Source organism: Heptranchias perlo, chromosome 10, assembly GCF_035084215.1.
Source record: "Heptranchias perlo isolate sHepPer1 chromosome 10, sHepPer1.hap1, whole genome shotgun sequence".
Classification (NCBI taxonomy): Eukaryota; Metazoa; Chordata; class Chondrichthyes; order Hexanchiformes; family Hexanchidae; genus Heptranchias; species Heptranchias perlo.
The window spans coordinates 50,522,816-50,548,606 of NC_090334.1; the positions used below are offsets into that span (position 1 = coordinate 50,522,816).

Consider the following 25,791-nt stretch of genomic DNA (forward strand, 5'->3'; position numbering starts at 1 on the left):
GACTCTGAACCCCATGAAATCTCATGGCATCAGTTCAAACATGGGCAAGAAAACCTCCTGCTGATTACCACCTACCGCCCTCCCTCAGCTGATGAATCAGTCCTCCTCCATGTTGAACATCACTTGGAGGAAGCACTGAGGGTAGCAAGGGCACAGAATGTACTCTGGGTGGGGGACTTCAATGTCCATCACCAAGTGTGGCTCGGTAGCACCAATACTGGCCGAGTCCTGAAGGACATAGCTGCCAGACTGGGCCTGTGGCAGGTGGTGAGCGAACCAAACAAGGGAAAATCTTACTTGACCTCGTCCTCACCAATCTACCTGTCGCAAATGCATCTGTCCATGACAGTATTGGTAGGAGTGACCACCGCACAGTCCTCGTGGAGACGAAGTCCCATCTTCGCACTGAGGATACCATCCAACGTGTTGTGTGGCACTACCACCATGCTAAATGGGATAGATTCAGAACTGATCTAGCAGCTCAAAACTGGGCATCCATGAAGGGCTGTGGGCCATCAGAAGCAGCAGCATTGTATTCCAGCACAATCTGTAACCTCATGGCCCGGCATATTCCTCGCTCCACCATTACCAACAAGCCAGGAGATCAACCCTGGTTCAATGAGGAGTGTAGAAGAGCATGCCAGGAGCAGCACCAGGCGTACCTAAAAATGAGGTGCCAACCTGGTGAAGCTACAACTCAGGACTACATGCATGCTAAACAGCGGAAGCAACATGCTATAGACAGAGCTAAGCGATTCCACAACCAACGGATCAGATCAAAGCTCTGCAGTCCTGCCACATCCAGTCGTGAATGGTGGTGGAAAATTAAACAATTAACGGGAGGAGGAGGCTCCGTAAACATCCCCAACCTCAATGATGGTGGAGTCCAGCATGTTTTTTTTCATTCGTTCACGGGATGTGGGCGTCGCTGGCGAGGCCAGCATTTATTGCCCATCCCTAATTGCCCTTGAGAAGGTGGTGGTGAGCCGCCTTCTTGAATCGCTGCAGTCCGTGTGGTGACAGTTCTCCCACAGTGCTGTTAGGAAGGGAGTTCCAGGATTTTGACCCAGCAACAATGAAGGAACGGCGATATATTTCCAAGTCGGGATGGTGTGTGACTTGGAGGGGAACGTGCAGGTGGTGTTGTTCCCATGTGCCTGCTGCTCTTGTCCTTCTAGGTGGTAGAGGTCGCGGGTTTGGGAGGTGCTGTCGAAGAAGCCTTGACGAGTTGCTACAGTGCATCCTGTGGATGGTACACACTGCAGCCACTGTGCGCCGGTGGTGAAGGGAGTGAACGTTTAGGGTGGTGGATGGGGTGCCAATCAAGCGGGCTGCTTTATCTTGGATGGTGTCGAGCTTCTTGAGTGTTGTTGGAGCTGCACTCATCCAGGCAAGTGGAGTGTATTCCATCACACTCCTGACTTGTGCTTTGTAGATGGTGGAAAGGCTTTGGGGAGTCAGGAGGTGAGTCACTCGCCGCAGAATACCCAGCCTCTGACCTGCTCTCGTAGCCACAGTATTTATATGGCTAGTCCAGCTGAAGATGGTTGCAAACGATGAGTGCAAAAGACAAGGCTGAAGCGTTTGCAACCATCTTCAACCAGAAGTGCCAAGTGGATGATCCATCTTGGCCTCCTCCCGATATCTCCACCATCACGGAAGCCACTCTTCAGCCAATTCGATTCACTCCACGTGATATCAAGGAACGGCTGAGTGCACTGGATACAGCAAAGGCTATGGGCCCCGACAACATCCCGGCTGTAGTGCTGAAGACTTGTGCTCCAGAACCAGCTGCGCCTCTAGCCAAGCTGTTCCAGTACAGCTACAACACTGGCATCTACCCAACAATGTGGAAAATTGCCCAGGTATGTCCTGTCCACAAAAAGCAGGACAAATCCAATCCAGCCAATTTCCACCCCATCAGTCTACTCTCAATCATCAGCAAAGTGATGGAAGGTGTCAACGACAGTGCTATCAAGCGGCACTTACTCACCAATAACCTGCTCACCGATGCTCAGTTTGGGATCTGCCAGGACCACTCAGCTCCAGACCTCATTACAGCCTTGGTCCAAACATGGACAAAAGAGCTGAATTCCAGAGGTGAGGTGAGAGTGACTGCCCTTGACATCAAGGCAGCATTTGATTGAGTGTGGCACCAAGGAGCCCTAGTAAAATTGAAGTCAATGGGAATCAGCGGGAAAACTCTCCAGTTGCTGGAGTCATATCTAGCATAAAGGAAGATGGTAGTGGTTGTCGGAGGCCAATCATCTCAGCCCCAGGACATTGCTGCAGGAGTTCCTCAGGGCAGTGTCCGTGGCCCAACCATCTTCAACTGCTTCATCAATGACCTTCCCTCCATCATAAGGTCAGAAATGGGGATGTTCGCTGATGATTGCACAGTGTTCAGTTCCATTCATAACCCCTCAGATAATGAAGCAGTCCGAGCCCGCATGCAGTAAGACCTGGACAACATCCAGGCTTGGGCTGATAAGTGTCAAGTAACTTTCATGCCAGACAAGTGCCAGAAACTTAACTGGACCAGCCATATAAATACTGTGGCTACGAGAGCAGGTCAGAGGCTGGGTATTCTGACTCCACAAAGCCTTTCCACCATCTACAAGGCACAAGTCAGGAGTGTGATGGAATACACTCCACTTGCCTGGATGAGTGCAGCTCCAACAATACTCAAGAAGCTCGACACCATCCAGGACAAAGCAGCCCGCTTGATTGGCACCCCATCCACCACCCTAAACATGCACTCCCTTCACCTCCGGCGCACTGTGGCTGCAGTGTGTACCATCTACAGGATGCACTGCAGCAACTCGCCAAGGCTTTTTCGACAGCACCTCCCAAACCCGCGACCTCTACCACCTAGAAGGACAAGAGCAGCAGGCACATGGGAACAACACCACCTGCACATTCCCCGCCAAGTCACACACTGTCCCGATTTGGAAATATATCGCCGTTCCTTCATCGTCACTGGGTCAAAATCCTGGAACTCCCTAACAGCACTGTGGGAGAACCTTCACCACATAGACTGCAGCGGTTCAAGAAGGCGGCTCACCACCACCTTCCCAAGGGCAATTAGGGATGGGCAATAAATGCCCACATCCCATGAATGAATTTTTAAAAAATTATTGTTACTCTGAGCATACCTAGCAAAAAGAACAGAAAATTAGGAATCCAATGTCAAGGCCTGATTGGGGCGTTTATTCACTGTTTCGGAGTACTTCTATTTGCAGGTTTCTGAGTCATTTTACTTAGCTGAACTTAATTTTTGTGCCTCTTTAGATGAATAACAATGACGCAGAATGGTGTGTTTTCACTTTGCATCTCGTAACAGGACCATGTGTGGCCCGAGAATGTGACAATGGCAGGCTAGCAGCAATGCAAGCTCGGCAAGAACTGGATGAGCACTAGCCTGCCAACTTCAGTAAGGAACAGATTATTGGAAATTAGCCACTGCCATTAGTTAGACTTGACCCTGCACTCCTCAGCTCAAAAAGTTTTTGCCTAGAAAGTTGCTGAAAGTGCGAGCTGATAACGGTGCAGTGAGGAAAACAGGGAATCTGTGACTTGAGTGAACAGGGCAACCAAAGGGGTATCTCCTTAACCAATGAGATTTAAGGATTGGGAAATAAACACAGGAAGGACGGAGAAGAAGGGTGAATTAAAGAGGATGAATTCAATGTCAAATCAGATACAGAAAGAGAAATAGAGGGAGGGAAAGAAGATTGGATTGAGAGAAAAAAGAGGCAGAGGAAAAGTAAGTTTAAGAAAAAATTAAAATTTGACATTTTTAAAATCTCCCTGAAAAATTCAAAACCTGAAGGAATGAGACTCCACACTTGTAATGGTCAATTTTTTGTACCAGAGAGGTTGATTGGCAGTCATTAACACTTATCATGTCGTTGCAGTGTAATGATAAGACTTAACTTTCTGTGGCAAGTTTAATGGGCAATTAATGCACAAATGCAGCAAGTTCCCAAAAAAATGGGGCAGCTAAGGGCGAGATGACGTTTTCGTGAAGCTAACAGCGGACTGGCACAACTCGGACAGCAATTTTTGGATATTCACATTTAACCGTACATCTGCTCCTCGCCTGAAGTTGTTGTGCTTTTTATCCATAAATAACAGCGAGCACCATTACTCTTGCCGTTATTTTGACAACAAAGTCTGGCCCAATAAGGATGTTCAAAGTGCAGCTGGACGATCTAGTGAGTGCTACACACAATGATGAACTACAATGGCCCTCTCTTGTCCTTGAGTTTGCTTCCGTGTTAGTGTTTCCCTTTTCATTCCTGGATCCCTCAGAACTAACATAGATCCTAACTTCCCTGCAGTTACTCACTGAGTAAAAATACAGTAAAACTAGAATATTCTAAAATACACAGTCAAATATAATACAGCCTTTTAAAACTGACAGTACAATACTGGATGTACATCTTGATGTTTTCTTAATGTAAAATTATAACTATGAAGCAGAAATATTACTACCAGTGGACATGTCATTTATTCACAGATAAAAGCTACTGCAACTACCATAATATACATTTATACAAAGATTCTGAAAAAAACCTTTACAAATAAAATGGTCAGAAAATATCATTCACTATGAATTCTGATACTGTATTTATTTTTTCATGTAAAATTGTTTTTGTTTGGCAATAGTTCATCACAATAGTGGCTGTTGTCCAGTACTAAAAGAAAATCTTACATAAACTTTTATGTAATGTGTTCAAATGTAAATACCTCTTCTATCAAATTTGTTTTTTTTTGAAGTAATCCTGAGATGCAATATTGTTAAACGACAGAATCAAATGTTTCATAAATCAATACTGTTATTATTTTGTAAACCTGTTTTTGGTTTTTAAAAAAGAGTATATAAATTTGATCATTGATAACTTACAATATTGGATTCACTGTGCAGAGTCACTCTGGCTACACTGGATCGCTGCTGATATCACCAGTTCAGGTTATTTGGCACAGTAACCTCTTTACTGATTTATTTATGACTGGCTTAAAAAACTAGGAATTTTATTCCACCCTTCTGCATCAATAGCAATGTGTACAAAGAAATGGCCCAAAAACAGACAAGATTCCATATAAAAAGTCTCCAAAAAATCATTACATTTTATAACATGCCTCAATTAATGAAACTTTAAAAAAAACACTGATAAAACAGAATACCATGGAATATTAATGTACACGGGAACATTTTGAAAATGAAAACATATAAACGGCTCTCCTTTAAACGAGAAGGCAAAGTCAGGGATGCGAACATAATTTACTTATTGCTTTGCTACAATGAAATTTTTACATATATCATATAAATACAATATACAATATAAAATAAGCAATTTGTTTCAGTGTTTACTTAGGTATGCTGGTTTCTTTACTAGCACCAATGCAAATAAATCAAGTGAATCAAAAAGGCACTTTAAGGTTTTTCAGTTCTTTGTTCTTCTTGGTTTATGTTGCCTTCTTTCTTCCTTCAGGGAAAGGAAATTGTTCGCATGAACAGTTTAAGCTTTCATCTGTTTAAGCTCTGAGGCACTGTATTGATTTACACAGCTCGTCATCGAGATTCATTGTCACCACATCAGCTCTCCCTCAACATTTTATGCCACTTTCTTCTGTCTCCACATCGCCAACCTCCCCTCGAACAGAATTCCTTCAAATATTTTTTCTTCACACGCTGCCTGCTTTCATGGTAGAATGACCTGATTTTAGGCTTTCTCACCAGTGGCCGTCTTTAAACTTGCACTTCTCTCAGTCCATCATTCACTTCTGTGATCATACCAATATCAAAACAGGTCACCATCATTATCCTTGACTTGCATAGGTTGACACGTTGCTCAAGCTCCTCGGTTACCTCTTCCAGTGCCTCCAGGTACTCCAGGGACTCTTTATCCAGGTCTAGGTCAACCTCGACTGTTAGCAAAGATAGTACAAGCAGTTCAGGCAAACACAGATGACACATGCACAAAGATTTGTAATTTCAAAACCATTTTTTAAACATTCTAAGCATATATGTGAAGCATCTATGGGCGATTGGTCTCTTTCTCTTTACCTCTTTTTTAATGAATTTCTCGCCCTCACTTTAGACCCCCAGTTTTGTACTAATCCTCAGCAGGAGTTGGCATGAAGCAACCTCTGCCAATACTCTTCTGTAATCAGTCACTAAATGATGCATAAGAACAGCCACGAATGACTCGGTTTTCGATTATCCCTCCTTCCCCTTGGCCTCTACTCAATGGCGCAACTGAGATTAGGAATTTATTCCTTGGGAAACTGTAGGGCAACCCCCACATCCTGGCACACCACAAGGCAGAATGTAATAAGGTGTTTCTTTTGGAACACTTGTGGGAAAGTCGGGATAGAAAAAGGTTAAATTCTTTTTTGTTACTCAGTTTTCAACATAGCAATTCTCAGGTATTTGTTTTTTTAACCATCCAAGCACACCATTTAGCACCCTCTGTTCAGAAATTCAAGGTGAATGATACTGCAATAGTCAACAAGTATCATCGGGGAGAATTTCCACACAAACCCTGGAGCAAAGGCCTAAACGAGCATTTTTAACCATTTACATTTGTTTCTCTAGTAGTTCTACCAAAACTACAGCAGGTATTTAGGAAAACCTCCACAGAAATTCTGGGCAATCCTTCCTTAAAGTACAAAATCACAGGGCTTTTTAAAAAAAAACAAATTGAAAGAGTAAATCCATTATAGAATTACTTGCTAAAGGAAGCAGATATGTAATTTCTATACCACACACCAAATTACTTCCTTCTATTTAATTTTATTCTTTATCCATACCAAATAATCAGAAAATCCATGGCATGCTGGATACAGGCTTTTATTCCTGCTTGATTCAATGTAGCTATGACAGACGGTCATAACTTTGTATTAGTCATCTGCAGACTGTGCAACAGTTATTTTTAAAAAAAACTTAGCATGTCTTATTCATTCATTACTCATTAACAGGGAATAGAATATATTTTATTGAATTAGCAACACTAATTTTCACAATCATGTAACAGATTAATATCTACAGATTATGCCTGCAGGATCTTACAATTAGTCTTGGGCCAAATAGTGGGTACAAAATGTCAGTAACTGAATGACAATTCTTTACTATCTTGTTAAGTATCCTTTTCCTTTCCACACAGGTGTTAGGTTCTGTAGCATATGTCAAAACTTAATGAAACATATCATTCAATCCTGGTGTACGCCACTTAAAAAACATGATAGAATGAGCAGTCAAGATTCACTTAGGCTTTGTAGTCACACAGGCCAATGTCAAGGCCCAAAGATGAATAATGGCCAGTTAAGTGAAGTATTGGCAGGCAACCAGCACCCATGGAACTGTACACCAGCGAGGAATCAACATCTTTAGGTGAGGAGGGGGGGAAAATGGCTGGAAAAAAAATTAGTTAAACACCGATTATTCATGAGAGAGTGGTGGTGGGCTATTTACCAGAAGAGTCATCACTACCAAGCCTGTTCCTGTCTTACCCGATATCCACGTGTGAGCACTTCCAGCAGGGATCACTAGATAGAGATCAGCAGCAGGATCCTGCCTGTTTTTCCCCTTCCTAACTCGGGAGCACGGAACCCAATTTACCACCCTGGCTGGGCACCTAATTAATTATGAACTGGGAATTAAACCTGGAACTTTCCTGTTCTCTACAGCTCGGCTATCTAATGAGTAAACTGAACCATCAGGGCAACCCCAGTGAACTGTTTGTTAACAGCAGTTTCATCATTACGTTGGCCTGAATTTCCTTGCAGCTCCTGATGTAATGGGTGGCAGGTAACTCTGCCGGAGTAGGCCCAAGAGGGGCAGAAAATCAGACAAGACACATCTGCTCAGAGGAGGACCTTCTGCAACTCTGCAACGATGCCTGAGGTGAGTGATACTTCCATCCACCCCAAACCTGGCCAATTACATCAGAGGAGACAGGACTGCTTCCCCGCTGGATACCCCACAGTTCCTTCTTTCTACCCACAGGAACAACTTAATATCAAGGTAATTTCAGGGGCAGAAATGGGTCCTACTGGGGTGTACAGGCCAGGGTCATGGCCTGCAAGATCCCGGAATCATCTGTAGCAGTCTCCCGTGTAGCTGTCCTGCTGAATTTTCTGCACCTCCCACCTCTAGGGGTGCCCAAGATGAACTGCTAGCGTAACAAGAACTACTACTGGCATTATGATAATTAGTTGCCCCCGCACTGACTCTGGATGCTCTGTTGGTGTCAAGAGTAGGGGTCAGCGGTGCCCATTCCACCACTCTAATGTCATCACGGTGGGGCCTGAAGTTTTTTGGGGCCATTTTAGATGCAGCAGGACATTTACCCTCCTGTCACTCTTGAATCAGGCATCAATATTTAAATGATTGCACCTGGAATCACATTATAAAAATTCAATTCTCTGAACACAGGAATGTACTTGACAAAATTTCCTTTTTTCAGTTACTAAAAAGTACCAATGTTTTTCCACAGTGAAGAACTAGGATTCTGCCAATCTCGGCAAAATCTGCAGAATTCAGCTTCAGTATACTTCTGCGGTTCTCAGAGCCCTCTTTCAGAATCATAAGTTATTCCTTTGGATTAAGAATGGTTGGTTCTCCACCTAATGTGCAGTATTAATGCTTAAACTGTTTCCTTTTTGCCTCTCGTTGTTGAAATCTGCATGGGAGCTCTTCCTTTGTGAAACAATCTACTCTCCATGGTTCCAAAATGAATTAGATTGATCGCATTTACATAAAATCCTCGGTTTGCTCCTTAAGTATTGGCAAGTGAATGCTTATTTGATAGAGGTTTGCACCTGGAATCACTGATGTGTGATATGATTACTTTTCAAAACCAGAGAATCATTTAGGCATGCCCTTTGTATCCTTTTAGTTTGACTCCTGGGGTTCGGTACATGTGTGCATATTTCACACTTAGTGTATCATCGTATATTTTCTGCTTAACTTACTATTTGCATTTTGATTGGAAAGCAAAATAAATGAACCTGGTATTTATATAAAGGATGCATATCTATCTTCCTCATCCCCATCTTGTTGTTTTGTTAATAGAACAGAGGAAACTAAGGTACTTACACTCTGATTTCCATTTATCAGGATCCATCATCAGCCTGCCTTTGGTATCCTCCAACTCCTTTATCAACAACTCGTGCTTTGCGTTTAATTCTCTTATGCGCTGCTGACGCTTCTCCAAGAGCTTCAGCTTTGTGTTGAAGTACAACAGGCCCTGTCAGGACACAAAGAAATCATCCTCTATAGCAGTCCGAACGAAATAACTACAAATCATTTGAATTTTCCACTCTACATTTTTAACATTTTTATGAACTCAAAGTGGGGGCGGGGGAGAAGTAGTCTATCAAGGGAAACAAATCTGCTGCGGGTCTCACCTTGTCAACATCTTGGAAAGGTTCCTATAGCGTTAATAACAAAGAAAAAGAAAGAAAAGTTAAGGTGACAAATTCTGCAGAAAGATGACCGTGGATATTGTGCTAATTGGGAGCAAATCAGATTATAATACTGCTGATGTAATATAATTTCAAAGAGCACACCTTTTCTCATCTGTAAAGGAGTTAATGACCCTGGCACAGAATGGCTATAAAGTTTGATATAGCAGGCAAAGACTGCAAAGGTTCACTCATAATATATTCATAGATTTTCTTCACTTACACCACCTCTCTTGGCTAAGCATGATTAATTGTGAATAGTAATTATTTTTATCTCCTCTTTGTAAGGGCATTCCAACATATGCGTTGTAAAATTAATAATTATAGTCATTTAATTGCAGTCAATCTCCTATACGTAATTGTGCTCTGTCTCCATTTAAGCAGCCATTCCTCACTGATACTATAATTTAGATTGTCTAAAGTTGTTGTACTAAATGTACTGACCTCATTTTCCTCCTGCCTGTGTCTCTGTAACCGTTCCACATCATCAATCTCGTAAACCTTAATTTCAAATGACTCCTTTAGGGTGCCTGGCAGAGGTGGCAGGTCCACCCACTGCCCAGTGGTGCTCGTTGGCTTCCGTCCCAATGATGAAGCGTCGGGTAGAGGGGCTGGAATAAGTCGACGGCGCTGGGTACCTAAAATGAAAACATAAACCGTTGTTTACTGAATTAGACTTCTGGTGAGATTTCCCCTTGATCTACCACACATAGAAAAGAACAATCTGTGAACGAAATCACAAAGATTTAATGGCAGGAGTTCATTTCAGACCACAGAGCAAGTCTAACAGCATTAAGACAATGCCTTCACCTTGACTACTGAAACTATGACTGCGCTTTCTCCACCACAAAGTCAAATTTAATGAGTCAGCCGTAAATCTATCTGAGTGTAATTCAGACTCTGTTATCGAAACCTGAACACATTTGAAAGCTCGGCTGGTGAACTGTACCGATTAGTACCGATACACAGAGTGTGTTCGTTAAATCATAGAATCATACAGCATAGAAGGAGGCCATTCGGCCCATCGTGGCTGTGCCGGCTCTTTGAAAGTGCTGTCCAATTAGTACCAATCCCCTGCTCTAAACCCATAGCGCTGCACATTTTTCGTTTTCAAGTATAAACCTAAACATTTAGCCTACTCTAGAATCAGACACATGGGGACCGATATGAGGAGGGGGTTGACTGGGCACGTGGGTAACGCGCCCAGTGAAATCGAGGTGCTCTGCACGCGATCGCAGCCTAATTGAAGGTACTTACGTGTGCTTCCGGGTTTCTCGTTCCAGACCTGCGCAGCGGGCGCACTGCGCACCCGCATCACAGGCTGGCAACAGGAGAAGCCATATTTAAAGGGGCAGTCCTCCAGTGCTCCTCCTGCAGCAAAGAACCAAAATAATAGAATGGAGCAGGCCAGAGGCAAGGCTGCTCCAAGGTTTTCTGACTCCTCACTCCAGGTGCTGCTCGATGGGGTGAGGAGTAGGAGGGAAACATTTTTCCCATCTGATGGGAGGAAGTGGCCTCCCTCTGCCACCAAGAAGGCCTGGCTGGAGGTGGCCAAGGAGGTCAGAAGCAGCAGCAATGTCAGCCGAACATGGGTGCAGTGCAGGAAGCGCTTTAATGATCTAACCAGGTCAGCCAAAGTGAGTATACTTACGCATTCTCCCACACTCCGTCTTCCACATCACCTCCACCACCACACAACTCCTTCTGCACTGCCACCACAACGCTCTCGCATCACTCCTCACATCCACTCAACCATCATCCTCACCTTGCCTGAACTTACTCACTGCCCCAGTTCCCATTCGAACACTACCACGCAACCCAATCCTCATACAATCTCATGGCTATGTCTCACGCGCACCCTCCCATGCATCTCCCTCACGCTCACCCCCACCCACACCAATGCATGCAGCGGGTCACCATGCAACCATCACTCAATCACGCCTCTCTGTGTTTTGCCTTGATAGGAGAAGAGGTGCCAGAATGCCCAGGAGAGGGCAAGGACCAGAGGGGTCCCGCCACACCAGGTGGTCCTAACAGACGTGGAGCAGCAGGCGATGGAAATAAGCCGCATGCTGGAGTGCCTGTCCTTGGCGGACGCCGAGACTGGGAGTGCACAAGCGGCTGGTGACAGAAATCTAACACTCAGCACTCATGATAGCAAATGATCTTAGCATCACTAGGCATCTGCAGCACCTCAACATCTGTCCACATGCTTAATATTGCTCTCTGTTCTCTTGCAGGGCCATCTGCAACTGCCGTGACTGCAGAGGGCGATTCCTCAGAGGACCTGCCGGCCTCTGAGGGGGCATAGTCACATCTGAGCCAGCCATCCACCAGCGCAGATACACACACCTCGGTGGGTCCCCGTCCTCACTTAGTTGGGCTTGCACATGGTGAGTCACCACACACGTGAGAACGAGCAGACCCTGGTGGCAGGGGCAGCCGTGAAGAGTCCGTGTCGGTGGGAGCACTCTTCTCCAGGCTCTGCTCAGCTGGACCCAGATGCTTAACCCTGGGGGCCAGCCATGAAAAGGAGTGTTATCAAGGGCCAGCAGCACATTGCCGAGGTACTGGAACAGTTGCCATGCGCACTCTCTAGAATCGCGCAGAGGATGGAGGAGTCCAACTCCGGCGTCAATGGAATACTGTCACAGGGACGTGAAGGCATCTCTGAGATAGTGTCGCGGGTAGGTGCAGGAATGTCTGCGATGGAGGAAAGGCTAGCCTCCATCGAGCTTCAAGCATGGCTCAATAATGAGTCCATTCAGGCCCTGACAAGGGCCGTTCGGAATCAGGGTGAGCAACATTCTGCCGCCTTAAACAGGCTGACAGATACCTTACCACTGGCCTTCCAAGGCTTCACACAAGTCCTCCAAACTGTCGTCCAGCAGGGTGGAAGGAGTGATGTGGGCCTGGCCCAGGAGAGGGATGATAGCAAAAGGGGATATGGAAGTGGGGACACCACGCAAAGCGCTTCCATGTCTCACCCGTTGCCCCCCCCTCTCAACCAGTACCCACAACGCTGCCTCCTCTCCAGGTGGTCGAGTCTGCCCCTGCACAGGTGCAGGTGGAGCAGTCTCTGGAGGGGCCCTCATGGGCACCGAAACCTAGAGGGCGTCCGCGCAAAGCATGGACAAGAGCAACCTGCCATTACCTATGCTGAAGCCACAGAGGTAGCACCACGTAGGGTTCCCGTAAACGTAAGGTGAAAGTTTTGTGAGCACAAAGGGGATGCACAAGAGTTTATGACAGAATGTCATGTTTTTCATTTAGTTTTGTTTGTTTTGCCAAGCACATTAAAATTTGTTATCGCCACTACTGCCATGTCTTTGCAAATCTTGTCTGGTTTGTGCAATAATTCCCTTTCCTGAGGATCACTATGAAGACCCACACCTGATGCCATCCATTGGGTCACTGCAGAGTGGGTGTAGGTGTATTTGCAGGGCTCTTTTGTGCAGACGACTGAGAGACGCTGGCCATGTCCCCGGTGGCACCCTGGAAGGATCCGGAGGAGAAGTTGTTGAGGGCAGTGGTGACTTTGATAGCGGCAGGTAAGAAGATGGTGCTCGTGCCAGCCGGGAGCAGCTTGGCATCAAGGAGGCTGCAGATGTCCACGATACATGTCAGGTGACTCTGAGCCTCCGTGTGCACTGCTCCTCTGAGAGGACCAGGAAGCTGAGCCTCGGTCTGTAGACCCTGTGACGAGGGTAGAGCCTTCTGCGATGCATCTCTCTCTGCGGCTGCCCTCCATCCTGCTGTGCAGGTGGATGTGTCACAGCACTTTGTTGTGGAGCTCCACGTGTCAGAGGTGGACAGCGTGGCCGGCGAGGCTGGTGATGCTGTTCATCCTCCGGGGAGGTCATGACTGCAGCTATGGCGGCCCCCATCTGGAAGATGTATGTTTGAGGGGGTCTGCAAGATAGGTACATGTGTCTGCACACCGGGGTTGAGGTTCTAAGTTTGTGAATGTTTGTGTTAGGAGGAGGGTGGTGCAGGCCAAACTTTGTCCAAAGTGACAGAGTGGCCTCCTGCAATGAGTGAGGGTCTCCCCCCACAACCTGTCAAATGGACCTTTGCAGCTGCCACAGGCTGGTGGCTGCAACACATCTGTTTCAACTGGGAGTGTTTCCCCCAGTACGGGAAACACGCTCAGTTGAGACGAAAATTCCACCCCTCCTAAAATATCCTCCAAATCAGGTCTGCAAACGACCTGAACTATCTAATTAATTGTTTAAGTGGGATCCCGCCGGCTTTAATTGCTGGTGGGAGTCCCGCATGCCGGGGCTGCGCGCATCTAAGGGGAACCCTAAAGTGGGCGGGTTGGAGCTGGGCTCCGCACCCGCCCCGGGAATCCCGAATTTTAGCAGCCCCCCCACCACAAACGCACCCGCTCGGACATCCAAAAATCGACCCCATACAGTTTTATTATTAGTAAATTACTACGTTTGGTACCAGTAATGTAAGTCTATTCCTAGTCAGCACGCAAGAAAATTTAAAATAGAAAATTAAGCAAATTACAATTTTGAACTGCTACGTCAAATCTCACTATATAGATTTTTAGCTTGAGAAATTTTTTTACTCAATTCGTTTACGTCATCAAAATGTTTTTGAATCTGTGTGGAACAGAGTAATCTAGAAAACATAATTAATTTTTTAACAGCTTAACTGTGAAAATCAATGGAATCACATCACCTGCCTTGTCTTGCTATTGAGCTAATACCAGCTACTCAAAATTGCATCAGCTCACTGACATATTGCACTGGATTACTAGAAACCTAATCAAGTAGGTGTCAGCCTCGGCTCAGTGGTAGCACTCTTGCCTCTGAGTCAGAAGGTTGTGGATTCTGAGGGAGTGCTGCATGTTGGAGATGCCGTCTTTTGGTTGAGACGTCTCAGGTGGGCATAAAAGATCCCATGACACTATTCGAAGAAGAGGAGGGGAGTGCTCCCCGGTGTCCTGGCTAATATTTATCCCTCAACCAACATCACTAAAACAGATTATCTGGTCATTATCACATTGCTGTTTGTGGGAGCTTGCTGTACACAAATTGGCTGCCGCGTTTCCTACATCACAACAGTGACTACACTTCAAAAGTACTTTATTGGTTGTAAAGTGCTTTGGGACAGCCTGAGGTTATGAGAGGCACTATATAAATGCAAGTCTTTTTCTTTTTTTTGCCATCTGAAAAGATCTATGGTGAATTTTCTATGGGACAACAGAAAATGTATATTGTCAAAAGCCAATTTCTTCTATAAAGGTATATGTGGAGTTCAATGGCAGTGGATACCAAATGTTTGAAAAGATATGTGTGCAATATCAAGTACATTGAAAAATGCTTTCCAAGAGCCTTATCAGTGTGCCAAAAACAACTAGTAGAGTAGAATGGGCCTATACTCTCTGGAATTTAGAAGAATGAGAGGTGATCTCATTGAAACATATAAGATTATGAGGGGGCTTGACAGTGTAGATGCTGAGAGATTGTTTATCCTGGCTAGAGAGTCTAGAACTAGGGGACATAGTCGCAGGATAAGGGGTCGGCCATTCAAGACTGAGAAGATGAGGAATTTCTTCACGCAGAGGTTTGTGAATGTTTGGAATTCTCGACCCCAGAGGGCTGTAGATGCTGAATCACTGAATATATTCAAGGCTGAGATGGGTAGATTTTTGGACTCTAGGAGAATCAAGAGATATGGGGATCGGGTGGGAAAGTGGAGTTGAGGTCGAAGATCAGCCATGATCTGATTGAATGGCGAGCAGTGGGCAAAATCTGGCCCAATGTAAATGCTATTTACACCATTTCTCCAGGGTCTCCATGGCTCTTCCGCCAAAGTTACGGCAGGCAAGAGAGGAGAACCCCAGTGAAAATTCAACCCGTATGGTGCAGGTCTTCTTGGGTTATAAGATCTGATATCATAGGTGGATAGCCCTGAATTTCCATAGGCTTGTCCCAATCTTCCACCTCAACATCGGCAATGATCAGCGAAACCCCCTGGAAAAATGGCATCAATGGCAAGAGATCAGGAAATCCCCTTCAGAAATTCAGGATCGATGTGCTTATAAGACTATGGCAAAGACTGGGAATTAGGCCAATACAATAGAAAATCCAGGTCAGAAAACCAAAGTTTGTAATTACAAACAGTGAGGTCTGGCAAGGTTTAAAATTTGCCACATGCTCTAAATCTTAGGTCAGGACCGTCACCAAAATTTAGCCACCTCAATCATGACTGGCATTACTGAGGTTTATTGTGAGAAAGGTAAAGGTAAGGATCCAAGTCATTACAAGTTTTGACTAAAAAATTCAATCAAAATTGTGTCCTTGAGAGAATACTATGGGATAGATTTTCAACTTACCACCCAGGTATAAAACCAACCAAGTGGATCGGCCACCCATTATATAAACTGCCTGATTTTCATTTCCCTTCCTATAATTTCTGAAATTCCTTGACCATTCCACCAGGTTCTCGTTATAACTCCGTGTCTCCACCTTTTCCAAATGCTTCTGTTTGCCCCTTACAAGGCAAATGACAGGCCTGGGGTAGGAACAGGAGCTGTCAAAGCTAGGAGTTCCTGTTCCTCAATTGGGATCCGGTGGTTTGTGTGACATGTGGAAGAACCAGTGAGATGAGGTGTTCAGGCTTCTACAAGGGCCCCACCGGTGGGTACAAGCCTGGCATGTGGCCTGTACCCTGTCGTATGGGAGGGATGCAACCAGATTGACCCCCTAGCTGAGGGAGCTGATCAAACCAGTGTTGAGTTGGGGAGGGGGGCCTGAGCAACTACCCCCTGCCCCCAAAAAAGGCAGAACAAGACTGGAGTTTCCAACAGCATAGGGCAGGCGAGCGTCAGAGATGCACCCACTGCCCTCCCATTCTGCAAATTCTGGTGGGGTCAGTGCTGGAGGTCAATGTCTTGATAGTGACCTGAACAAATTCGGGGCCTATTTATTTTTGTGACATTCAGGTCAGAGCCTCCAACAGTTGAAAGATCTTTGTGGGGATTACACTCTTTTGGTATTCTAATCTCAGCCCCTTGGTGTAATTAGGCCTTCCTTAGGGCTCAATTACTGGAACTGTCTTTCTTGTTTCTGGACATCTACTTGATAATTAATAGGTGTATTTGCAGTACTTGCACCACCTTATTATTCCTTCAGTTAAAGGTCCTATGCCACTTTTCAAACAAAAAAGCAGCGAGTTCTAGTATCCTGGTCAACATTCCTTCCTCAAGCAGCAGTACCAAATTCAAAATAGCTAGACTTTCATCTATTTGCTTTCTATGGAATCTTGCTGTGTGCAAAACGGCTCATAACAACAATCATTGCACTTTAAAGTAATTCTTTATACAAGAAGCATTTTGTAATATTTCTGAGATTTGATAAGGTACAATAGTTTTAATAGTAACTTTCAAAAGTGAATTAGATAAATACTTGAAGGGAAAAACTTTACAGGGCTAAGGGCAAAGAGCAGGGGAATGGAACTAACTGGATAGCTCTTTCAAAGAGCCGGCACAGGCACAATGGGTTGAATGGCCTCCTTCTGTGCTGTACCTACTATGATACTTCGAATAGAATCACAGAATTTTACAGCACAGAAGGAGGCTATTCGGGCCATCGTGCCTGTGCCGGCCTTTTGAAAGAGCTATCCAATTAGTCCAGTTATAACACACCCTGACACAAGACACAAGGATTTCTGGTCTTTTCTGCAACTCCAGTATATATAAAATTTAAAAATCGCAGAGATATGGGAGCTATTTGAGAATTGCAACTTCATCAAATGATTCAGATGACATTGTAAACAGTGACAATAAGGCTACAGTGATTTATCACCTCTGATTTCCTTGATAAGGTTACTGTTCTGTAATTGCTTTTATGTATCCATTATTATTCAATCAGTTACAAATAATATAATCAATTACAAATGTTAATTAATAGAGATGTAATGAATTGCTTATTCAACTTGTCATTAAGTCATTTAAGCATAGGCAAGGTATAGTACTGTGCATGCATTTGGTTTGGTCACCAAGGCTATCACCTATGGAAAAGAGGTTACAGAGTTAGGAAAACAGTTCACATAGTAACATTTCTCAGTCTGTTTACAAATGTTCACACTGCTCCACATATTCTGATTATGATCATGTATCGAGCCTTTCTGGGTAGCAGTGTGAGAGGCCACAAAGAGCACAATTGGCCTTAGATGCCTCCTCAGACTCAACTCAACTCGGCCTGCTGTCTGGAGGCCATAAATCCCATATAATATATAGATTGGAGCCATACATCATCCTTTTCCCACACAACATGGTTTTTCCCACCATACATGGGTGAATGAAACACTTGTGCAACGTTTGCTAGTTGGAAGAGGCAATACATAATAGATTCTGCCTGGAACAGGAGAAATGCCAGGCAGTCTGAGTGCCTCCCTGTCAGCCTATATGAGCTGCCCCTGCTCAACTAACATCTCTTCAATAACCAGCATCCTTGCAGTAAAAACAAAAAGGCTAGCACAAGGTGAGGGAAAAGGTAACAACACTACATCCCACAACATACTTTGCTAAAGACAATGATCGACCCTAATACTATCTCAAAGAATTAAAAATGATTCCTGTACCCTTGCTTTCTGTTTGTCTTTTCGTTTCCTCCTCTCAGGACCAGAGTATTATACTGACCTGATTGCCTCAATATATAGTGCGGTCGACATTTTTACAATTTGATGTCTCAATGTATGTCTGGTTAAATATGCAAAGTGCACAAAGTCTTTACTATATATATATATATATATATATTTATAGACTGAAAGTATTAAAATAGATTTGCTGTGCTTAATAAAAGGCCAATAACATATATAAATTGAAAGCTGTAATGTGACTATGCTGGGTTTCATTCAATCTGCATTAACACTCTACTGTAGCAGTTTGACTCAATTGGTAGCACTCTCAACTCTAAATCAGCAGGTTATGGGTTCATTTCTCAATTGTTGAGCACATAATCAAGGCTGACACTCCAATGCAGGATTGAGGGAGTGCTTCATTGTCCTTTGGATGAGACATTAAACCAAAGTCCTGCCTGCCTCTTCAGGTGAATGTTAAAGATCAGATGGCACTATTTAGAAAGCAAGGAGTTATCCCAGTAAACTGGACAACATTCCTCCCTCACCCACACTGCCAAAGAAAAAACGACTGACTTTGAAATTCCTCCAGGTTCTGCCAGACTCCCATTGTAACATCACCAGGTCTGTGCCGTTTCTGGGATTTTCCAGGCAGTCTTGTAAGGAGTGGAACCGCCATCCATCCCTTACAAAGCAAACAACATCAGCAGCTGCCCTAGAGGCAGAGCCATGGTTGGGGACACCCTACACCAGAGCTCTTTCCCGGCTCAATTGGGAGCTGACACAAGACTGGAAGCCGGTAATTTATAGCTTTCAATCTATACATGTCATTTGGCTTTTTATTAAAGACAATAAATCTACTTTAATATTTATCAGTATATTTTCCTCCAGATGGGCGAAAGTGGACCCCACCAGGGGGGAGGGGAGGGAAGTCCAATCTTGGGAAGCGGTCTGTTCTTCCAAAAACTGGCCAATTTTTTTAAAATTCAGGATGGGACGGATCCCTTATATGGGAGGCTGAGGGATCCATGGGATATGGGGATGGCCTGGACAACCCATCTCTTTCCCCCACCCCCAATTCTATGGCTGCATGGGGCTGGCTTTGCTACCCAATTCAAATTTGATGCTCCTCATCAGGCCCTACAAACTCCACTGGGGTCAGCGTTGATTCCACCAGGATAGTGGCCAGTTATTTGCGGAGCCATTCGTTGGTCATTTTTACTTTGTTTTTATAACTTCTAAAACTGGTGATAGCGGAATTAGCTTAACTGATTTCTTTTAAAAGATTTATAAGATTGCTGAGAGACATAGAATCATAGAAGTTACAACATGGAAACAGGCCCTTCGGCCCAACATGTCCATGTCGCCCAGTTTATACCACTAAGCTAGTCCCAATTTCCTGCACTTGGCCCATATCCCTCTATACCCATCTTACCCATGTAACTGTCCAAATGCTTTTTAAAAGACAAAATTGTACCCGCCTCTACTACTGCCTCTGGCAGCTCGTTCCAGACACTCACCACCCTTTGAGTGAAAAAATTGCCCCTCTGGACCCTTTTGTATCTCTCCCCTCTCCCCTCTCACCTTAAATCTATGCCATCTCACTGAGAGGGATCAGTGTTTGGGCCTCAGTTGTTTACAATATACATCAATGACTTAGATGAGGGGACTGAGTGTAATGTATCCAAGTTTTCTGACAATGCAAAGCTAGGTGGGAAAGCAAGCTGTGCGGAGGACGCAAAGAGGTTGCAAAGGGATATAGAAGGTTAAGTGAATGGGTGAGAAGGTGGCAGATGGAGTATAGCGCGGGGAAATGTTAAACTATCCACTTTGGTAGGAACAATAGAAAAGCAGAATATTTTTTAATAGGTGAGAGACTAAGAAATGTTGGTACTCAGAGGGATTTGGGTGTCTTGTACATGAATCACAGAATGTTAACATGCAGATGCAACAAGCAGTTATGAAGGCAAATGGTATGTTAGCCTTTATTGCAAGGGAATTGGAGTAAAAAAAAGTAGGGAGGTCTTGCTGCAATTATGTAGGGCTCTGGAGAGACAACACCTGGAATACTGTGTACAGTTTTAGTCTCCTTACCTAAGGAAGGATATACTTGCCTTAGTGGTGGTGCAATGAAGGTTCACTAGATCGATTCCTGGGATGAGAGGGTTGTCCTATGAGGAAAGATTGAATAGTACGGGCCTGTATTCTCTGGAGTTTAGAAGAATGAGAGGTGATATCATTGAAACGTATAAAATTCTGAGGGGGCTTGACAGGGTAGATGCGGAGAGGCTGTTTCCCCTGGCTGGAGAGTCTAGAACTAGAGGGCATAGTCTCAGGATAAGGGGTCGACCATTTAGGATAAAGATGAGGAAAAATTTCTACACTCAGAGGATTGTGAATCTTTGGAATTCTCTATCCCAGAGGGCTGTGGATGCTCAGTCGTTGAGTATATTCAAGACTGAGATGGATAGATTTTTGGACACTAAGGGAATCAAGGGATATGGGGTTAGGGCAGGAAAGTGAAGATGAGGTAGAAGGTCAGCCATGATCTTATTGAATGGCGGAGCAGGCTCGAGGGGCCGTATGACCTACTCCTGATTCTATTTCTTATGACAGCAACAGGTATTATTTATTTTTTAAGGTCACCAAGCAAAAAATAACATATTGAAGCCCTGTCATTCTATTGTTCTTTCATCGCTGTCTGATATGTACTTGCACAATAATATGAGAAGGTGAGTATATCAGGGTTTTAACCAGATAGTTCTAGGCATGAAGTTAAATGGAGTGCTAAAGCAATCAGATGTGATAATCAAGCGTTGAAGATAATTTTTGCCATTAAATGCTGTAAACATAAATACAATTGAACTGATTTACTTAAAATACTTGTCATTAAGAATTGCACCTTTACAGTGCAGTAAGCTTTGGAGTGACCATTCATTACAGCAGCATCAGGAACATTATTTAAATGAATGACTGCCAATGACAGAATGAGATTCCAATGTGACATTCTCAGTGGTATGTTGACAGTCTTAAAATGCTGAATGAATCTTCAGCAATTTTAATCATACCGTGATCAATATTAATTTCTGTGGAAGTTTTTTTGATTATGACACGACATTGGGAACATAGGAACAGTAGGCCATTCAGCCCCTTGAGCCTGTTCCAGCATTCAATTAGATCATGGCTGATCTGTACCTCAATTCTATTTACCCACCTTTGATTCACATCCCTTGAACATAAGAACATAAGGAATAGGAGCAGGACTAGGCCATATGGCCCCTCGAGACTGCTCCGCCATTCAATAAGATCATGGCTGATCTTCGACCTCAACTCCACTTTCCTGCCCGATCCCCAAATCCCTGGATTCCCCTAGAGTCCAAAAATCTATCTATCTCAGCCTTGAACATACTCAACGACTCAGCATCCACAGCCCTCTGGAGTAGAGAATTCCAAAGATTCACATCCCTCTGAAAGAAGAAATTCCTCCCTCATCTCAGTACTAAATGGTCGACCCCTTATCCTGAGACTATGCCCTCTAGTTCTAGATTCTCCAGGCAGGGGAAACAACCTCTCCGCATCTACCCTGTCAAGCCCCCTCAGAATCTTATATGTTTCAATGAGATCATCTCTCATTCTTCTAAACTCCAGAGAGTATAGGCCCATTCTACTCAATCTCTCTTCAGAGGACAACCCTCTCATCCCAGGAATCAATGTAGTGAACCTTCATTGCATCCACTCTAAGGCAAGTATATCCTTCCTTAGATAAGGAGACCAAAACTGTACACAGTACTCCAGGTGTGGTCTCACCAAAGTCCTGTACAATTGTAGTAAGACTTCCTTACTCTTTTACTCCAACCCCCTTGCAATAAAGGCCAACATGCCATTTGCTTTCCTAATTGCTTGCTGTACCTACATGCTAACTTTTTGTCTTCCTTGTTCGTAGATGCCCAAGTCTCTCTGAAGACCAACATTTAATAGTTTCTCACCATTTAAAAAGTATTCCGTTTTTCTATTCTTCCTACCAAAGTGAATAACCTCACATTTCCCCACATTATACTCCATCTGCCACTTTCTTGCCCACTCACTTAACCTGTCTATATCCCTTTGCAGACTCTGTGTCCTCCTCACAGCATACTTTCCCACCTAGCTTTGTGTTGTCAGCAAACTTGGTTACCGTTACCTAACAAAAACTCATCGATTTCGGTCTTGAAAATTTCAATTGCTGCACAGCCTTTTGGGGGAAGACAGTTCCATATTTCAACTACCCTCATGTGAAAATGCTTCCTGATTTCAATTCTAAATGGCCTAGCTCTAAGATTGTGCCCCCTTGTTCTGGATTCCCCCACCAGAGGAAATACTTTGCATCTTCCCTAGCGAATCCCTTTGTCATTTTAGCACCTTGATTAGATCACCCCCTCAACCTTCTGAACTCAAGGGAATACAAGCCACGTTTATGCAACCTGTCCTCGTAATTTAACTCTTTAAGCCCCGGTATCATTCTGGTGAATCTGCACTGTACCCCCTCCAAGGCTAATATCTTCTTCCTGAGGTGCAGTGCCCAGAACTGAATGCAATACTTCAGCTTGGTTCTGACCATGGCTTTGTACAACTGAAGCATAACTTCCTCCCCTTTGTATTTGAACATTTGGGGTATTACAGCCAAGAGCCCTTTCTATCCTGATGTATGTACTTATTGCAGCTGTAGCAAAAGGAAGAATTCAGGCCAATTTTTCCTCCCTATCCTAAGGCACTGTAGCCAATTGTAGCACATCTACTGCCATCCTGGTTGACATCAGCTAACTCAACACAGACCAGGGCTTGAACTTGAAACCTTACTGGTATGTACGGCTTAGGCACTCACTGCTTAAAGCAGCTAATCCATCGGAGAGCTCTAGTAGCAAAAGTTCTATTACTCTTCATGCTACACTGCTCTTCAGAAAGCAACAGCATTGTCAGAATAACTCATCAAAATAAATAACTCGACTCTCATTGGAAACAACACAGTTCTCCTGGACTGGGTTTTTTCCTGTTGCCTCTGATGAAAAGTGTTGTTTGGCAGCAATTATAAACAGCTCGCACTGGTGGCATTTGCCATCTGGTCACCATTTTAGGCTCTGGTCCTTGGAGGGCTGACCCCACAGCCTGCTTGTAAATGCCAGTAATGCAGAGTTTCCACATTGCTGGCCTGTATTATCCTTCCCCTGACATTAGGAAAGATCCACAGCCAGAAGTAAACATTAACTGTCTTGGTGTGAGATGCACAGTAACGTTAAAGTTGTGTTCACAACTTCAGAGCAACTTTACAACAGAGCATGGTTGCTCTGATGTTGCCAATTCTACCCTTCAGAATAAATAGTTCAGGTTCAGCAGCAGGACGACTGAGTTACATTACCCACATTGAAGGCAGTTCCACGAGGTAAATGAGGCATTACTTCTACATTTATTTTACTCGTTGAAGTACATTTTCTAATCAGCCAAAGTGTTGTCAATTATCTACAAGAGGTGACTATCCTCTAGATCTGAAATCTTTTTGGTGAAATGTAACTATGCTAGGGATGAATTTTCTTTTCGCTTTTACTAACAAACTCTCCTTTTTAGAGGTTAAACAAGTGTACTGCATCTCCTCATCCCCTACTACTACCTCCAAATTTATCCCACCATGACTTTGCCTCAGTTTCACCCCTACAGCATCAATGTGGCATTTTCAATATTTTCCATCTTTCAGTTGCTCTGAATGAAATGGTCCACTTAGTGCTAAACTATGTATTATTTTATATTCGCAACTGGATTGAGTACCAAAACTCTCTTTACTTAGGATCCTCAACACCCATTAGAGAGAAGAATATTATCCAATCTTGGCCCAAATCCATGACCCAGAAGTAAAAGATCAATGTTCCCCTTCCCTTTCCTTCACCCAGATGTGAGAATTGTGCTGATTTAAACTTGCAATTGGAAATTGGATCAGCCCTGAAATCTGATCTTCAATCTCCAAAGTGTTGCTAATAACACACCCATGTATTGAGTAGGTTATATACTAGAACCAATAAAAATGGAGCACAGTTTCCTCTTCCATCCATTGTCCATGTTGCTAAATGTATAAATAATAAGTTGTTTGTATACACGCAGTCTGACGTGTTTGAATTGCAAAATATTAGCAAGCACAAAAATAACAGCCATAAAAATGCCTTAGGAGCAGCTCCACACAATACACATTAGCACATTTATTTATTCCACCCAAATTATCGCATGGATCTCAAAGTAAATTAGACAATAATAAAGAGTTGTATCTTTAAGGAATGCAACTTAGCATCAGTCCTATAGTGTAATGTCAGAGGTTACTCTTGGTCATTCTTTCTTAGCAACAATTAACAGATAGCAGCTTATTCCAGATAGGCTAAAAGCTGTCTAATTGGCAGCCCATGGGATTTTGTATCTTTTTTATAATTGTCTGCCACCAACCGTTCAACCCATGGGGGCTGATATTTTAGCATGACAATTTGCGTCTCACATTTCACTTAAATGAAAAATATAATTTTTGTAAAATCTACAGTGTGTGATAAGAATTTGAGTTTCCTACGGGTGTATGATATGAATCATGAAAATTCTACCATTAAGTGGATTTGTCTACACTTAGAATCTGCAGGTAGAATTTTTAGACAGGAAGCCATTATTATAATAACTTGGACAGACTTACATGGAAGACAAATATTCAGACAGGATAATATTTCTGAAGACATTTTTCTATTAAAATCATCGAGATATAATTGCTGTGGTAAATATTTGCTGTTGTAAATATTTGAAGCTAGTGCGTAATATTATTTTTGCACCATGTACTAATTGAATTTGCTAGTAGAGGTGGAAAATCTAATAATTAAATATTATAGGTTTGAGCATCCAATTAAACCAAAATCCAACTGTCTGACTAGATGTTCCGAATCTGAAAAGGTTCTGCACTGCCAGATTAAACAGTTCTAGACTAAAGAAACAATTCAGCCTTTGCAAAATGTCAGCCTTTTTGACCGGAAATGTAATGTTGAAAGTTCAAACACTGTATAAGGAGGTGGTAATCAACAATGCCTTCAGCATCTCACCGATTTTTTGAATATTTAGTCACAAAATTAGGGAATGATGAAAATTTTCCATTAGGGCAAAATTTGATATTTTGTAAGAAGCCTGGTACTGTTTGAATGTACAATATTTGCAGCGCAAAATAAATCTAGTGTGGGGAAAAATTTTTAAAAAGTTGTCTGCCAACTTTTGCACAAGAGCCACGGAAACCCCTGAGAAAAGGGGACGGTTGGGAGGAGCCCCATGAAAAATTCACTCCTTATGTGTTTAAAATTGTGTCTAACAACATTTTCAATTGGAGGCAAGTCCCTCTGTGTGAAGCTAGGTCTTGAGCTCACAGACCTCTCTGGCTGGATGAACAAACTAAACAAGGTAACAGAACACAACTCTAAGTCTGCATCGGTGCTTACAACTTTGAGAATTGTTGTCTTAATAGCAAGACAGGCCTGGATTATGCTATTTGTAAGCTCCATTCTCGCTCCCTATGTCCAATGACAGAAACGTACTGGCAGCACAAAAGCAGGAAAAAATCATTGGGGCTTTAAGTGTAAACAGAATTTCATTTTTTTTTCCCAAATAAAGCATCGAAACAACATATAACTTGAAATTTGGGGCCGGGATTTTCTGATTGGAGGACGTCGCACCACAAAG

The 25,791-nt window shown here is 43.5% G+C and overlaps 1 protein-coding gene across 2 annotated transcripts in view; it reads right to left on the reverse strand.

Moving 5' to 3' along the window:
- Positions 1-4,503: 4,503 nt before the first annotated feature.
- Positions 4,504-25,791, reverse strand: part of kif26ab (kinesin family member 26Ab) — a 176,284-nt gene continuing 154,996 nt past the window's right edge. Inside the window, exons 13-16 of one of the 2 annotated variants that reach the window (XM_067991714.1) lie at positions 9,919-10,112; positions 9,418-9,441; positions 9,107-9,257; positions 4,504-5,934 (exon numbers count right to left, since the gene is read on the reverse strand). In XM_067991714.1, the coding sequence (XP_067847815.1) occupies positions 5,756-5,934; positions 9,107-9,257; positions 9,418-9,441; positions 9,919-10,112 (548 nt within the window). In that variant the 3' untranslated portion in view covers positions 4,504-5,755. The remainder of the gene's footprint in view (positions 5,935-9,106; positions 9,258-9,417; positions 9,442-9,918; positions 10,113-25,791) is intronic. The other variant, XM_067991715.1, reaches the window with a different exon arrangement.